Below are 15,963 nucleotides of genomic sequence, written 5' to 3' on the forward strand. Positions count from 1 at the left end.
ACTCGATCCAGGGACTCCAGGATCATGACCTGAGCCGAAGGCAGTCGCCTAACCAACTGAGCCACCCAGGTGCCTTCATCAGTTGCATATTAAACCCAGTGCTCATTACATCACATGCCCTTAATGCCCATCACCCAGTTACCCCATCCCTTCACCCCCCCCCACTTCCAGTAACCCTCAGTTTGTTTCCTAGAGTTAATAGTCTGGGAATAGTATTTTTCAACATGAAAATAAAATATTAATTTTTCTACACAGCACCATCAAATTGTTCTAGAAAATTTTCAGTTTGCAATAAATAGTGATTTAATTTGCCTTCTATTTGACTAGCATGTGAGAACTGCTGGTGTAGATTCATCTTGACTGGATCCTGAAAGGACATGTTTCTTTGCTTGCCCAGGTATATTCCGGTAAGAAGGGGAAAGAGATATATACTCATAAGGTTTTAAAGTCTATATGACTGTTTTTATTCCCAGAGTTGAGAGATACTTTGTATTTAAAATTTTGAGCTTTACTTGTTCTATGGTTCAATCTTACGATTTTCCAACATTTTCAGATAAGGTAAAAATTTTGACAATCAGTGAAACAAGTATTGAATATATAAAGTTACCTAGTCATAAAGTACAATACTACTGTTTTGCAAAAGTATAAGCAAAATTTTTTTCATTAAAATAGAAAATTACAACATAGAAAAACATTTCAACTGCCCAATTTTACCCATCCAGTGCTTAGTTTACCTACTGACCCACAAGGATGTTTTGTTCATGTTCACAGTTGCACAGCTTCACTTAAAAGTCTCACCTTTATTTAAAGGTTTTACCTCTCAGGTAGGCGTCATTGTTGCCTGATCAAAACCTATTCCCCATTCTTCTGGAAAGTCATCCTGATGTGTGTCCCTTCACTACCCTCAGATATAACTCATTTCTCCACTCAGGTATCAATAGTTGTGAGTACTGAAGTCATAACCAACAAAAACAAAATATTATATCCCTCTAGCCACATAGTAATTGGTTTACAAATAGCCCAGTGATACAGAAATTCATATATTAAATATTTTACTTTTGTAGAACCTGTTAAGAAGCCATTCATCTTTGGGAAAAAGGGGGAATATTCTTAGAAATCAAAAGTGAAAGATTAAAGGCAAAGAAATATTTGAATTAGAAGTCTAAAGGTAACTAATACAAAAGTGTACAAATCCAGCATGAGTAATTGGAATAACAAGAATGGAAGCAATGTAGAGCTTTGTGAATGGGACCAATGTTTCCTCTGCTTATTAAAATAAATACTGGGACAGAGGGCACCTGGGTGGCTCAGTTGGTTAAGCAACTGCCTTCGGCTCAGGTCATGATCCCAGGATCCTGGGATCGAGTCCCACATCGGGCTCCCGGCTCAGCAGGAAGCCTGCTTCTCCCTCTCCCACTCCCCCTGCTTGTGTTCCTGCTCTCGCTGTCTCTGTCTCTGTCAAATAAATAAATAAAATCTTTAAAAAAAAAAAAAATACTGGGACAGAAAGAAGGCATTTAGCTTAAAATGCTAATCGTGATGCCAAATTAATAAGATTAATAAATTAACATTATATTTATTTCCCAAAGAAGTAGTCATACCTACCTTTGCTCATCATCTGGCCTCTTGATCAAATTGAAAAGTATATGGAGAAGCTGATCTCTTTCTTTAGGCTCAGGATGCAGGCATGCTGTACACAATATGAGGGGGATCAACTCCTAAAGAAATATGAAGGTGGAAAAATTCAAAGTAAAAATGCGTTGAAGAATATTCATTTTTTCCCCCAGAGTATTCTTAAATGAACATTTAAAATGAAATAAACCTCAACATACAAAACAGCAAATTCTAATTTTGTAAAATAAGTAATTCAAGAGAAAACACTGAAACATATATTTATGTGTTGGTTGTAGAGAAGGTGTGAATCATAATGTAATAAGGTTATTAAAGTTGCAACTAACCTTATTTCCTTATCCAGTCCTTTCTAATGGTCTACTAGTTTTTGCACTAAGTAACATTCTATCTTACTTTAAGCTGATAGAGTAATTTTAATTTTGAAAGTGTTTAAAAAAAAAACTTGCAGAAGCTAACTATATTTTAAAATTTAGAAAGCTAACAGAAAATCAAGACAATTCATCCCACTTCCACAAGTACAATATCATCTGTCTTAATTAAGATTACCTGCAATTAATAATTTTGTACCCTTCCCACCTAACCCCATGACTAATTAAAAAGAAGACCATTTCCACAGGTGTTGAATGCTCTCAGCACTGCTATAGAGTATTAGTAGAAATGTTTTATATTCAAATGGAAATTTTTAACAATTGTACATTCAACATGTAGAGGTAAATTCAGTATTTTGTAGGAAAGTAATAACAGAAGTTTATTTCTCTCTTCCAAAGAACTATGTAAACCAAAGTTGTTTCACATTTTAAATAAACTAAAACAAAATTCTAAAATATATTCAAAAGATATTGTTTTTCATTTTGGAATAAATTTTCAAATCTAATGAGAATAAAAGTCCCAAAGCATTATTTTTGGAGGAAAACTTCCTAAATTGTAAAAATAATATTTTACAGCTATTTTAAAGAAATCAGTATGATGTTATAAGAACAGAATGATTACTCCCACCATTTCTTTTTCCCATCTATCTTCTTACCCAGCAAAAAGTGCTAGTAGATTTAAAACAGAAACTGATCAGGGCACCTGTGTGACTCAGTGGGTTAAGTGTCTGTCTTTGGCTCAGGTCATGATGCCAGGGTCCTGGAATGGAGCCCAGCATCAGACTCCTCCCCTGGGGGGTTGACGTCTCCCTCTCCCTCTGCCCCTCCACCCCACTCGTGCTCTCTCTCAAATAAATAAATAAAATCTTAAAAAAAAAAAAAGGAACTGATCACTATGAATAATGCATGATATCCTGAAGAAAAGTCTACACTGTAGAAGTTTCTTCCCATTCTGAAGATGCTCCCTTAAAAAAGGATGATACAATTTTTAGCAGAGTTCTTAGAGGAATGACTACAAGTCCCTTTCCATTATTTCTAAAGTCTTCATGTATTATTTTAAAATTATAATTACCTGGTATAAATCTTAAATTGAAGGCACAAAGATACAGATAAGAGGTAAGAATAAACCTGAGAAGTAAAATTAAATTTAAAACATTTATTTTGTCATCTTTGTATTTGGGCACCTCTGTAGGTTTTACATTAGTGAGCAAATGAAAAGCAAAAGTAATAAAAAGTAATTAGGGAAAATAATTTTATACTGGGAATGGAAGACAAAATATAGATCCTATATTGTTAAGTAATGTTTTTACCAGAGATTTAATATGATGCTTGATGGATTAGTCTTAACTTTGTATGAGAAAAATAAACAACCTTTTATGAGATACTAGAGTAGGAGATCGTTAATAACAGGGATTATCCTAATCCTTAGAGGATTCCATTTAGACTACTAAGAGCCAATGATACTCAGGAGAGGACTGAGACATTCCATCAGCATATCCCACTGAGAAGAGAACCTTAAAGATGAAAAAGCAGTTATTCTAGAAGGCACTAACAAAAGGAGAAAAAATTTTAATGCATGAAAATCAAGAAAGACTCTAAATATTTTATTCGTATTTTCCCCTCATGTCAGATCCTCCTTTCCTGAGTTTTCTTGCTTCCTACTCAACCTTCCTCCTTTTTCCATTGTCTCTACATACGTACTCTTCCATTCTCTTCCTATTATATTACTCTTTAAATATAAAGTTTTGCAATGTAGATATTTGCTATAATTGCAAATACATACATACACACTCTGTTGAAAATATAATTATTTAGCTTTTTTATCTCAAAAACAAGCATAGCAAAATAATTGTGTTACTATTTATTCTTTGTGCCTTTCATTTTCTTTTTTTTAAATCACGAGGCTTAGTGATTCTTAATCAAAGAGGAAGTTTACGTCCTACATTAATATAAAGAATCTTTTAATTGAAATATGGCTGTAGACGTGCCAAACTGAAACCTAATGAAAATCACAAACTTCTCTGATTTTTAGTTTCTTCAAGTAAAACATAAAAAGAATTAATATCAGGGCAGAAATGGGAACTATTTCATGCACAGTCTGCAATTTCCTTCTCTATTGCTAATGTAGAATTATTAATTTTTCCTTCTGAGATCAAAGTTGGCCTCACAAAGCCTTAGCACTTACCAAAGCACTTCTCAACACAGCAGCTATTACCAACCAATCCAAATTGACACATGGGAGGAAAACCTGTCACTTCTTGTACCCTTAGACTCTAAAATTCTACGAACTTAGGACTTTGAAGGAAAATATATTTCACTTTTCTGAATCACAGTAATAAATTATATTGCCATTTGCTTTTATTTCTTGCTGGCAAAATTAACAACATATGGGAAGTCACTGCCAATCATTTTTGGATGATATTCCATGCCAAAGAGAACTGAGTACATCTTGGCACATTAATGGCTCAAACAGTTATAACTCAGTATATAAAGTAGGTCAGTCTCTTCCTCTTACAGAAATACAGAGCTGAGAAGAGGCCCAGTAAGTAATGGCAGAAAAAAGTGGAAAGAGTAGTTTGTTTCTCATAGAATCATCAAGGATTTTAATTGCTAAGTTATGACTGGCTCCAAATATCTTATTTGTTCACAAGTTCTATTTGTACAAATTCATTCATTTATTCACAAGTTCTATTTGTACCACCTTTGAAATAAAGAATTCTGTACACATGTATCTGCTGTTGTATATTCTCATTTATTTACTGTGAATTCATTCATCTTTTTCAAGCCTCTGAAGTATTAATACATCCACATCAGAATTTATTAAGTCTGCATTTACCATTTTCACACTATTCATAAATTTATAGATTTGAATCAATATTCTCCCTTTGGTATCATCTCTCCAATGAAGAAGTCTAGTGTTTTAAAAACTTTCCTTATAATTCTTGAATGAAACATTTAAAAGGTGGTAGCTAAATTTCCTTCAGAAGGCAAGGTGATAGTGCTTTAAAAATGTCTTTAAATGATTACATATAAAAAATGTATTGAGACTAGGAGAGCAATGTTAGACATCATATCTAAAGCTTAAGAATTTTTCATATGGGGTGCCTGGGTGGCTCGGTCGGTTAAGCATCTGCCTTTGGCTCAGGTCATGATCCTGGGGTCCTGGGACTGAAGCCCGGCATCGGGCTCCCTTCATAGTGGGGAGCCCGCTTCTCCCTTTCCCCGATGCCTGCTTGTGCTCTCTCTCTAGCTTTCAAATAATAAATAATCTTTAAAAAAAATAAAGAATTTTTCACATGAAAAGATCCTTAAGCAAATCAGATTTAATACTGCATGTTGATAAAAAATAATAACCATGGTAATAAAATACCTATGGCTTTGGTAACATTATATACAAAAAGTAGTGGCCCCTTACCCACAAACAAAAAGTTACTGTGTCAATACTTCAAAGCAACAGAAATCTTAAATATTTCATTTAAAACATGCTTTAGCAACTGATAGTACTCAGTAAATGTGTATTGAAGTGAAATATAAAACAGATGTCCTACTAATCACTAGAGAGCAAATCAGTGCAGTAATCCTGTAGCAGAAGGTATTCCATTACTTTACTGTCATTTTGGAAAAGATATTTGTAAGGCCTTTAGAATTCATTAATCTAAAAGGCTTAGTAACTTACATTTTACTCAAGTAAATGACTTCTGCAATTTTAATAACAAAGCAAGTTCTCTCTATATGAAGGATCTCCCACCTCTCAAATCTTAGGTTGCCAAAGGGATTTTGTAGAGCATTAAACAGTTCAGTTTTACAACTAAAACAAAATAACTTCTAATGATAACAAAGAAATCACTTTAGAGATAGGAAATGTCTTTAGAGAATTTTACATTTGATTTTATGAGTATTTTTACTTAACTTTCTTAGTCTTACAAAGATTAGTGTGTTTAGACTACAAAAAGGGGGAGGTGGGGAGAGGAAGCACCTAAAAAGGACCTAAAACAATCCGGTGATTAGATGTTGGGTGGGGGAAATGAAGGCAAATTTTAACATTAAAAAAGGCATGGAAATGTTGATAAGACAATGGCTTCAAGATCTCAAAGAATTCTAAAACAGAAAAGGAAGCACTGCATTTAGATCAGATGCCAAGGAGGAAATGTTTGAGTGCTTCAGATCAAGAAGAAAAATTCTACGGTTTAGAAAGGTAACACATTAGTCCAGTAAATTATAGTTCACTGCTTGCCCTCATTGTTCCATTAAAATTATTTCCTATAACTCAAGCTTCATTTAAAATTTTTAAGTAGATGTTATTTTAAAATTTTCCATTTGGTCTTTTGCCTAGATATTAAGCAATACCAAATTACAATTTAAATTCAAGCGATGATAAATGTACACCCTCTGATTTAGATTTTCAGTTGAAACTTGTCAGGGTGTTGACAGTAGTACATTTAAAAAAGAAAGAGGGGCGCCTGGCTGGTCAGTTGGTAGAGCATGTGACTCTTGATCTCTGGGTTCTGAGTTCAAGCCTCATGATGGGCATAGAGCTTACTTAAGAAAATAAAAAGAAATAAAGAAATAGGGAAATAAAGAAAGGAAGGAAGGAGGGAGGAAGGTAGGACATTACAAAGACTCACATTAAGAAAAAAAACAAGATTACTCACCTTTGGAACAAGTTCTATACTTCAAGGCTCCTAAAGTATCTATTCTTAGAATTATTATCTAAGGCTTATTATTTTCTATCTTAGAATTATTCCTAAGGTTCAACCTTCAGGAAGCCTAATTAAAATACTTGAATGACTTTAAAATCCTGATACTGCTGGGGTGCCTGGGCTCAGTAGGTTAAGCATCTGCCTTCAGCTTAGGTCATGATCTCAGGGTCCTGAGATCAAGCCCTGCCTCAGGCTCCCTGCACGTTCAGCACGGAGTCTACTGCTCTGCCCACCCCCAAAAAATCTTAAAAAAAAAAAAAAAAAAAAAAAAAACCAAAAAACTGATACTGCTAAAGAGAATGTGATTTACTTCCAAAATTAACATACACATACAAACACACATTAAATAGTAAAAGAGATGGACAAAGCTTATCTACTTCACCATACTATCTATTTTACTTTACTTATCTACTATTCTTTTGTATAACTCTTGAAGGGGTTCAGAACAAGTCTCCCCAAAATGTGCCATTTTGGCATGTGGACTATTTTGAGCTGAAGGCAATCAAGATCCAGCAGAACCAAAGAAAAACTTTTACCTCTTCCTTAAACTACCAAAAATAATTTAGATAGGGGGCCTGCCCAGAAAGAGAGCTACTTCCAAGAAATAGGTATTTTATCTGAATGACTTATCTATATGAAAGGACAAACACCTAATTACCAACATCTGCTCTTCTTATTGTCCTGTGAATCACCCTCCTCCCCGTTTTTACACCATCAGCTCAAGATGGCATATAAGCCTAATTAATTGCCCAGCTCGTCCTTGGATCTTATATTGCTATGCGGCCCTCCTATACATAGGTAACTGAATTTATTTTTCTCCTATGAATCTGTCCTATATTAATCTGATTATTAGACTAGCTAAAGAACTTAGAAGGACAGAAGTAAAACCTTTTCCTCCCCACCACTCTCATATAGTTATAATTACTGGGCTATTATAACTCGTAAGTTAAAAAATTCATCATGGAGCAAACATGAATGTAATATAAAAGAGCAAAGTTTGGTTTCTCAGAAGATAAGCAGCTCTTTAGAGATACTACTACATTTAAAACTTTTAGGGAGGAGCACCAGGGTGGCTCAGTAAGTTAAGTGTCTGACTCTTGGTTTCAGCTCGGGTCATGGGATCAAGCCCCTCAACAGGCTCTCTGCTCAGTGCAGAGTCTGCTGAGATTATCTCCCCCTCTTTTTCCCTCTCTCTCCCTCTCTCTCTGTTCTTCCCCCTGCTCATGTGATGCTCTCACTCTCTTTCTCAAAAATAAATAAATAAAATTTTTTAAAAAACTTTTAGGGAATTGGTTCTCTCCTTTGCCTCTTTTTTTCCCCCAGCTTTAATGAGATATATTTTATATATCATAAAAATTCAAGTGTACACTCAGTGGTTTTTAGTATATTCAGAGTCATGCAACTACCACCAATCTAATTTTGGAACAATTTCAACGTCTCAAAAAGAAAGCTTGGACTCATTCCCCATTTCCACTTGCCCATCCCCATTCCAGGCCCAGACTTCTCCTTTGCTTTTCCGAGTCAGCTTTCCTTGGCATAGAATGAAAATAAAAATTAAATTTAGATATATCATTTAAAAATGCTTTTAGAAGTAATCTTTTATGAAATCTTATTTTTAAATTACAGAATTTTCCCTTCAAATGCATTTAAAGCAGAGACTGAAAAATCAACTCCTTTAGCCTATACACATACATTTATTCTGTAGTTTGGTTTGAAAGATTCAAATTCTTCAATGAACTCATTAAGATGAACTACTACATAAGCCACAAATAGAAAATTTGTTCATGATTTTTTTTCCTCCTCAAATCAATAGACAAGTAGGTCTTTAAAATACTTTTAAAAAAGATTACCATTACTTAACAGTAGATAGGAGGAAATTTTTTTTCACTTTTTATTATCTCTGAAATTGGGGTACACCTTATAATGGAGAATGATATAATTTCATTGGAATTCCTCTTTTGTAAAGGTACATAATTGTTACAATTACTGGCATCTTAGATTTGAAATATTACGGTATGTTAAATTTAGAAAATGCAATAATTATGACCTAAAGATTGAATGAGGTTGTTTTCTTTTAAAAAACAAAAACAAATAACACATCTTTATTCACTGTGCTTTCCACTTTTATAAAAAAATAGTAAGTTTAATTTATTAGATAGCTTTAATTAACCTTTATGTCACTCCCTTTAAGAGAATGGGTCAAAAAAATAATTAAATGGATCATAAAGAGCATTCTTTTCTTTTTTATTGTTTAGGTATATTCCTTATTGTTTAAAAATATTTATAAAATCATGTTTGATATCGATTGTCTTCTATTTTAACTTTTCATAATTAGTAAAGGCAATACTGGTTTGTCAAACTTTCATTTTAATTATATATATGTAAGTATATACTGGCACATCACGTAAAATGTCTCTTACTGAGTGTGCCCAATAAAGTTTGAAAAACACTAATTTAAAACATGGTTAAAAGACTATAAAAAGACTAGATATTTTGCAGCCTTAAGAACAAGAAAGTTCTTTATATACTGACATAGAAAGATACAAAAATATAATGTTACATGGAAAAAAAGCAAAGTAAAGAATAGTACATAGGAGTGTAGTACCTTGTGTAAGTCATGGAAGAAAGATCATATATTTGAGTTTGCTTACATGCACAAAATATTTCTGAAAAAATACAGTGCAGTTCTATAATATTTGGAGACTTCAATATCCTAGTTTCAATAATGGATACACCACTAAACAGATCAGTAAGGAAACAGAGGACCTGAACACCATAAAATAATTAAATCTAATAGACATTTATAAAACACTCACTCTGACAACAGCAAAAGATATATTTTTCTCAAGTGCACATGGAACATTCTCAATAATAGACCGGATGTTAGGCCAGACAATTCTCAGTAGTATATATATATATATATATCTTAGGAATTTTTAGATGCAAAACTGTGCAAAAAAATACTAACACCAAATCCAACAACACATTAAAAGGATTATACACTGTGACCAAGTGGGATTTGTCCCAGGAATGCAAGGGTAGTTCAATATTTGAAAAATCAATAATGTATTATACTACCTCAATGGAACGAAGGGAAAATAATTATCATCTCAATTGATGCAGAAAAAGCATCTGACAGAATTCAACATCCCTTCATGATAAAAACACTGCAAACTAGGAAAAGAAGAAAACTTCCTTAATCCATACCCAGTATCATATTCAATGGTGAAAAACTGAAAGCTTTCCCCATAAAATCAGGAATAAGACAAAAATATCTGCTTTCTCAAAACACTGCTATTCAACATTGTACTGTAAGCCCTAGCCAGAGAAATTAAGCAAGAGAAAGAAATAAAAGCCATCCAAAACTGGAAAGTTAGAAGCAAAACTCTATTTGCAGATAATGTTATTCCAGATAAAGAAAATCACATTATAATCCACAAAAAACCTACTAGAACCAATTTAACTAATTCAGTAAAGTTGCAAGGTAAGAGATTACCACACAAATATCAGTTCTGTTTCTATAAATCAGCAATGAACAATCTGAAAGGAAATTAAGGGGAAAATTCCATTTACAATACCATCCAAAACAATGAAATACCTAAGAATAAATTAAAACAAGGAAGTGAAGAAAAAAAAAAAGTAACAAAAGGGGCACCTAGGTGGCTCAGTAGGTTAAATGTTACTCTTGGTTTGGGCTCAGGCTGTGATCTCATGGGTTGAGGGATCACGCCCAGCGTTAGGCTCTGTGCTCAGCAAGGAGTTTGCCTGAAAGATTCTCTCCCTTTGCCTCTATCCCACCCATGCATGCACCCTCTTTCTCTCTAAAATAAATAAATAAACCTTTAAAAAAACTAAAAGGAAGTGAAGGATTAGACATAGAAAACTACAAAACAATGCTGAAAGCAATTAAAGACATAAATAAATGAAAAGAATCCCATGTTCATGAGTTGGAAGAATTACTGCCGTTAGAATGGCAGTACTCCTTGGGTGCTTGGGTGGCTCAGTCGGTTAGACTTCTGCCTTCAGCTCTGGTCATGATCCTGGAGTCCAGGGATTGAGCCTTGCATCAGGCTCCCTGCTCAGTGGGGAGTCTGCTTCTCCCTGTCCCTCACCTCCTCTCTCTCTCTCACAAATAAATAAAATCTTAAAAAAAAAAAAAAAAAAAAGGAATGGCACTACTCCCTAAAGTGATCTATAAATTCAAGGCAATTCTTATCAAAATTTCTATGATCTTTACTGCAGAATGAAAGTAGAGTATCAAATTCCTATGGAACTGCAAGGGGCCTTGAATAGGTAAACAATATTGAAAAAGAAAAAAAAGAGAATTCATACTTCCCAATTTCAAAATTTAGTGCAAAGCTACAGTAATCAAAATAGTGTGGTTCGTACAGGCATAGGCTAAACATAAAGACCAAAAGAACAGAACTGAGAGTCTAGAAATAAATCCAAACATCTGCAGACAGCTGATTTCTGACAAAGGTGCCATGACTATTCAGTGGGGAAACATTTCAAGAAATAGTTCTGGGACAACTGGACAATCACACAAAAAGAATAAAACTGGACCCCTGCCTCACTCCATATACAAATACAAAATGTATCAATGACCTAGATATAAGAGCTAAAGCTATAAAACTATTAGAAGTAAGCATAGGGGATAAATCTGGGCTTCAGACTTGGCAATAGATTCTTAGATTTGACACCAAAAACACAAGCAACAAAAGAAAAACATTTAAATGTCCATCAAAGGACATTTTCAAAAATGTGAAAAGACAAGCTACCAAATGGAAGGAAATATTTCCAAATCATATATAAAATAAGGGTTTAATATCCAGAATTGTAAGAACTCTTACAACTCAAAAACAAAGACAAACAACCTAATTAAAAAATGGGCAAAAGACTTACTAAAAACTATAACATTTATTGCATGTGGAATAGTGGCTTAGGGACAGGGGAAGAGTTTTTGTTGTTTATCTTTATTTAAAAAGAAGCTAAACCATGTAAATGTGTTACTTAATCAAAACCTTAAATCATGTTTCTAATGATTTATTTATTTATTTAACCAGCTAGGATATTACTACGACCAGTTTACTGAAGGACATTTTAATTGTATTTACATATTAATAAAAGGCTTATCCTGATAAAAGATTATATAAAAGTTGAAAAATAAGAAAAAATCAAAATATTAATCCTTTAATCACAAGACCTTTTTAAAAATTCATATTTAAGGAATTAAGGTAAAATATTAAATAAAAGTAATCTAATATCAAAGCATGAAATGAAATAAACGTTTTGTTCTTTCATGCCCTGGGATTGGTTTCAAACCAAACCATTATTTACCAATTTAGTTTCAAGAGAATACAACTTTGATATATTATAAATGGTAAATTTTCTGATAAAATAGAGTAATGTACAAATAAACAAAGATAAACGATCACTTCTTCATGAAATTATATAGTTTTTAAATACAAAAAACTTAAAATCAGCCATAAAAGTAAACATCATACCACAAACGAAATGTGTGTATGTATAAATATATATGGCTTCATATATATTTATATATGTAACGTATCTGATTACTGATGATGCAAATTTATAAATACTTCATGCAGTACAATCAGATTTTAGTGGTAGAATCTTTTATGATAAAAAAAGGGAAAATTAAAATAAGGCTTAAACTGCATCTCATAACAATTAGGTTTCTGTGCTATTTTAAAGATTATATTAAGGAAACATAGTAAAAGGGATGCAAACATTAATGCATTGCATGGATTATGTTACAAGCTAAAAAAGGAAAAGAAGCTCAAACACCATTCTGCCAGGCAGACCTGCAAAACAATCTGAAATTGGACACTGATCCTTCAAGATACAGGAATCTTCCAGTTATTGATATCGCACAACTATTTTTATATATTAGGTAAAATAAAGCCACCAGTAAGAAAACAGTCTTAAATCTTTTCTTAAATTCAAAACACCTATAGGAGTAAAAATTTTTAACGTAAGTTTTACATGTAAGTTTCTACAAGTAAGTTTTCTTGAGGATCAGTACAAATTTCTTGTGCTAAACGGATAATTAAGGGTAAGCTTTATATGGGTTTTGCCAATGCACTGTGTACCTATCATACTGTAGGTCCCGAGAATTATGATTGAAATCAGTGGTAAATATTAAGAAGATAATAGAAGACTTATAGGATATATTCTAAAATATTTTTACCCCGTTTTTTGTAAAAAATTTTGTGAATTAGAAGTCGTTTTTATAAGTTGAGTAATTCAAATATATTATTAAACTTGGTTACAAATAAATCACCCACTGTCATTTAAATTAGATTATAGATAACTTTTTATTACATAAATATAACTCTAAAGATAACTCCTTACAGTATGGCTCATAACAGAGGCTACTGTATTTTAGATATTTTAAGCATCTGTCAATAACAGAGTTAACTATGAGAAAAGCAAAAGAAGGTACTTTCAAAAGTTATTGTCAATACTATAACTATCCTATCATCGTAAGACAAGTGTGATTATTGACAAACAAATATAATAAAACTAACATTTATAATAGGTCACTACAAGTATATTTAGGAAAAAAGTTACATTATTAGTCCCGGTTAATTTTCAATACAAAGAGGGTCTATTTTTGAATACGTATCAAGCATATCATATCAAGAACAGAGATAAAATAAATTAGTTAACTGGTAATGTAAAAAACGGACAGTATTTATGGCACATAAATGGACCTACAGTAATAGTTAGTGTTGCAGAAGCTAATGATGCTTTAAGCAAAACTGGAAAAACATGAATACCATGCAGTTTTACTGAACTCACCTGACAGAGGTGTAAAACCATTCTCTAGGAGCAGAGATGCATGCACAAAAGTAAGAATATGATTGCAAGTAATAGACTTTAACAAAATAAAAATATAACACTAAACTTCAAAGTGACAGAAAATGGACAACATGATGAGATTACTGGGATGAAAACCCTTCTATGTGTCTCACCTCTCTCTTTGCCAACAGTACATTAGGAACAATGTGTGGCAGGCAGCGCCCCAGCATTAACATAACGCTTTTCTCACTGTCTGCAATCCGAGACACCTAGGAAACCAAAGAATTAATAAATGATGACAGTGTAGAACTTCCATGAATGATGGTTCTTGAAGTTCATGCTTTAGACCCTGCCACCTCTGCCCATCCAAAATTCCATCTTCTGATGGTAATGGTAATAACAAGGACATCCCCATCAACAACAAGAACTGTGGTCTCATGTAGGATAAACATTTCTGTAAGCATGAAATGGGTTGAAAACACCAGGAAGAAGCAAGCGTGAATCAGAGGAGCCCTACTAGGCTGCAGTTCTGGGAACAACTACGGATAACACAGGACTGACATAGCTTCAGTGGTTTTTCTTTTATTCTTGAAAAGATGCCCTACATAGCTTCAATCTATGCCTATGGCAATCAAACTGTTGAGTTTGTAGAGCGAAGCTGTGTACAAGAGGAGGCCCGGAGGCTGACCCAGTCTTGCTGTGAGGATTGCCAGAAATGTATTCAAACCATCCGTTAGCTCTTTCATATTAGCAATGACATTGTGAAACTGAAGCCCACAAGAGGTCGAGTGGAATCAACCACAAAACAACAACTAAAAAGGGGAGAAGTGAGTATTAAGATAGAAAGAAAAAAATAACAAAATACCCTGTCAGGATGAGCCTCCAATAATTACAAAGCACTTGAGGAAAACAAATCTGAGAACTAACAAACTCAGCAATCAAAGATAACCACTCCTGGGGCACCTGGGTGGCTCAGTCAGTTAAGCATCTGCTTTCAGCCCAGGTCATGATCTCAGGGCCCTGGGATGGAGCCTAGCATCGTCTAGCGTCATGGGGCTCCCTACTCAGTGGGGAGTCTGCTTCTTGGTCTTCCTCTGCCCCTCCACACCACTTGTGCTCTCTCTCTCAAATAAATAAACTCTTAAAAAAAAAAAAAGATAACCACTCCTAATGAAGTAAAAATAATGGAGTAATCTAAAAATAACCAAAATATAAACAATATGTACACTTACACTGGTTTCCAAATTATACCAAAAAGAGGCATATTACCATATGTCAGACATAACAAATTAAAAATAGACTACAAAAGGTCACTTTGATACTAAACAAAACTTTAATCCAAAGGAAAGAAATAATCAAATACCTTTTTAAAAGTTTAAAATTCTAGGAATTATTTTTTAGAGCATTATTTTAAAAAATAGATATTTATTTGAAATGGAGTCTTACCACAGCTGTTTTTGGATGAGATACTAAGAAAAAACAAATATTTTAAGAAAGTTCCAAGAATATATGATATAATTTACCTCTGATCCTAAACGACTATCTGCTGACATTCGACAAAAAGAGAGTAGAGCTTGGTGGAAAGCAGGAGACAATTTCCTAGAAGAAAAATTGGACGAAAAGGGGAGAGTACCAAACAGTTACCACTGGCATTTAGGAGAAGGTAAGCTGCATGTTATAACTACTATACCTGCATTAATAGTGCCCCACAAACGCTAAATGGATTTTTCAGCCACCAATGACTTGAAGGATACTTCACTAGAGAATTACACAGGGGAAAAAATTAGCAATAACTGATTTTAAAAAAGTTTAATGATATGTGAATGAACAGCCGTAATGTCAATGGATCAAACCTGAAATGTAGAACAGGTCAATGATTACAGAAAGTATTTGCAAAATCTGAAATGAGGACTTTTTTCTCCCTAATTCTCTCTGGTCCCAGAAAGGTAAACAGTGGATACAAAGTTGCTGACAGGAATTAAAGTTTTGCAGACCTCTCTAATGATAATGATAAACCTTAATATTAGAAATCCACAAAAAACAGGTAAAAATTAAAGATAAATGAAGCAGAGGCTCAATCAACATTCACGGTATATTGTAAAGAAAGTATATTTTTTTTGTAACTGAAAATATTAGCTTATTTATGTTTAAAAACGAGGTTAAAACATTTGTATCTCTAAAATGACACTAGTTTTTATGTAGTAGTATTCATAAAATATGACTATGAGTTGTGCTTTATGTGTTCAATCCACAAAGAAAAGAGCTAACACTAAAAGTTACAAAACAGAGGTTATTTAGTATAGTATACACTACAAAGTGGCATTCAGTGATTTCTATGATCACAGGGAGTAATGTACCAAAGCTTGAGTCTATTTGCTCATCTATTTCCTCCCCCCATATTCTTTCAGTGGAACAGCCATGATCCATCTAATCAACCC

At 33.4% G+C, this 15,963-nt stretch overlaps 1 protein-coding gene across 6 annotated transcripts in view; it reads right to left on the reverse strand.

Moving 5' to 3' along the window:
• RELCH (RAB11 binding and LisH domain, coiled-coil and HEAT repeat containing) overlaps window positions 1-15,963 on the reverse strand; it is a 106,782-nt gene that overhangs the window by 52,272 nt on the left and 38,547 nt on the right. For 5 of the 6 annotated variants that reach the window (XM_044921050.1, XM_044921049.1, XM_021686145.2 and 2 more), the window contains 3 exons: window positions 15,049-15,124; window positions 13,699-13,794; window positions 1,606-1,718 (listed from right to left, as the gene is read on the reverse strand). In XM_044921050.1, coding sequence (XP_044776985.1) covers window positions 1,606-1,718; window positions 13,699-13,794; window positions 15,049-15,124 — 285 coding nt within the window. Of the gene's footprint in view, window positions 1-1,605; window positions 1,719-13,525; window positions 13,550-13,698; window positions 13,795-15,048; window positions 15,125-15,963 lie in introns of all 6 variants that reach the window. The other variant, XM_044921048.1, reaches the window with a different exon arrangement.

The sequence above is a fragment of the Neomonachus schauinslandi genome, chromosome 14, assembly GCF_002201575.2.
Source record: "Neomonachus schauinslandi chromosome 14, ASM220157v2, whole genome shotgun sequence".
Taxonomy (NCBI): domain Eukaryota; kingdom Metazoa; phylum Chordata; class Mammalia; order Carnivora; family Phocidae; genus Neomonachus; species Neomonachus schauinslandi.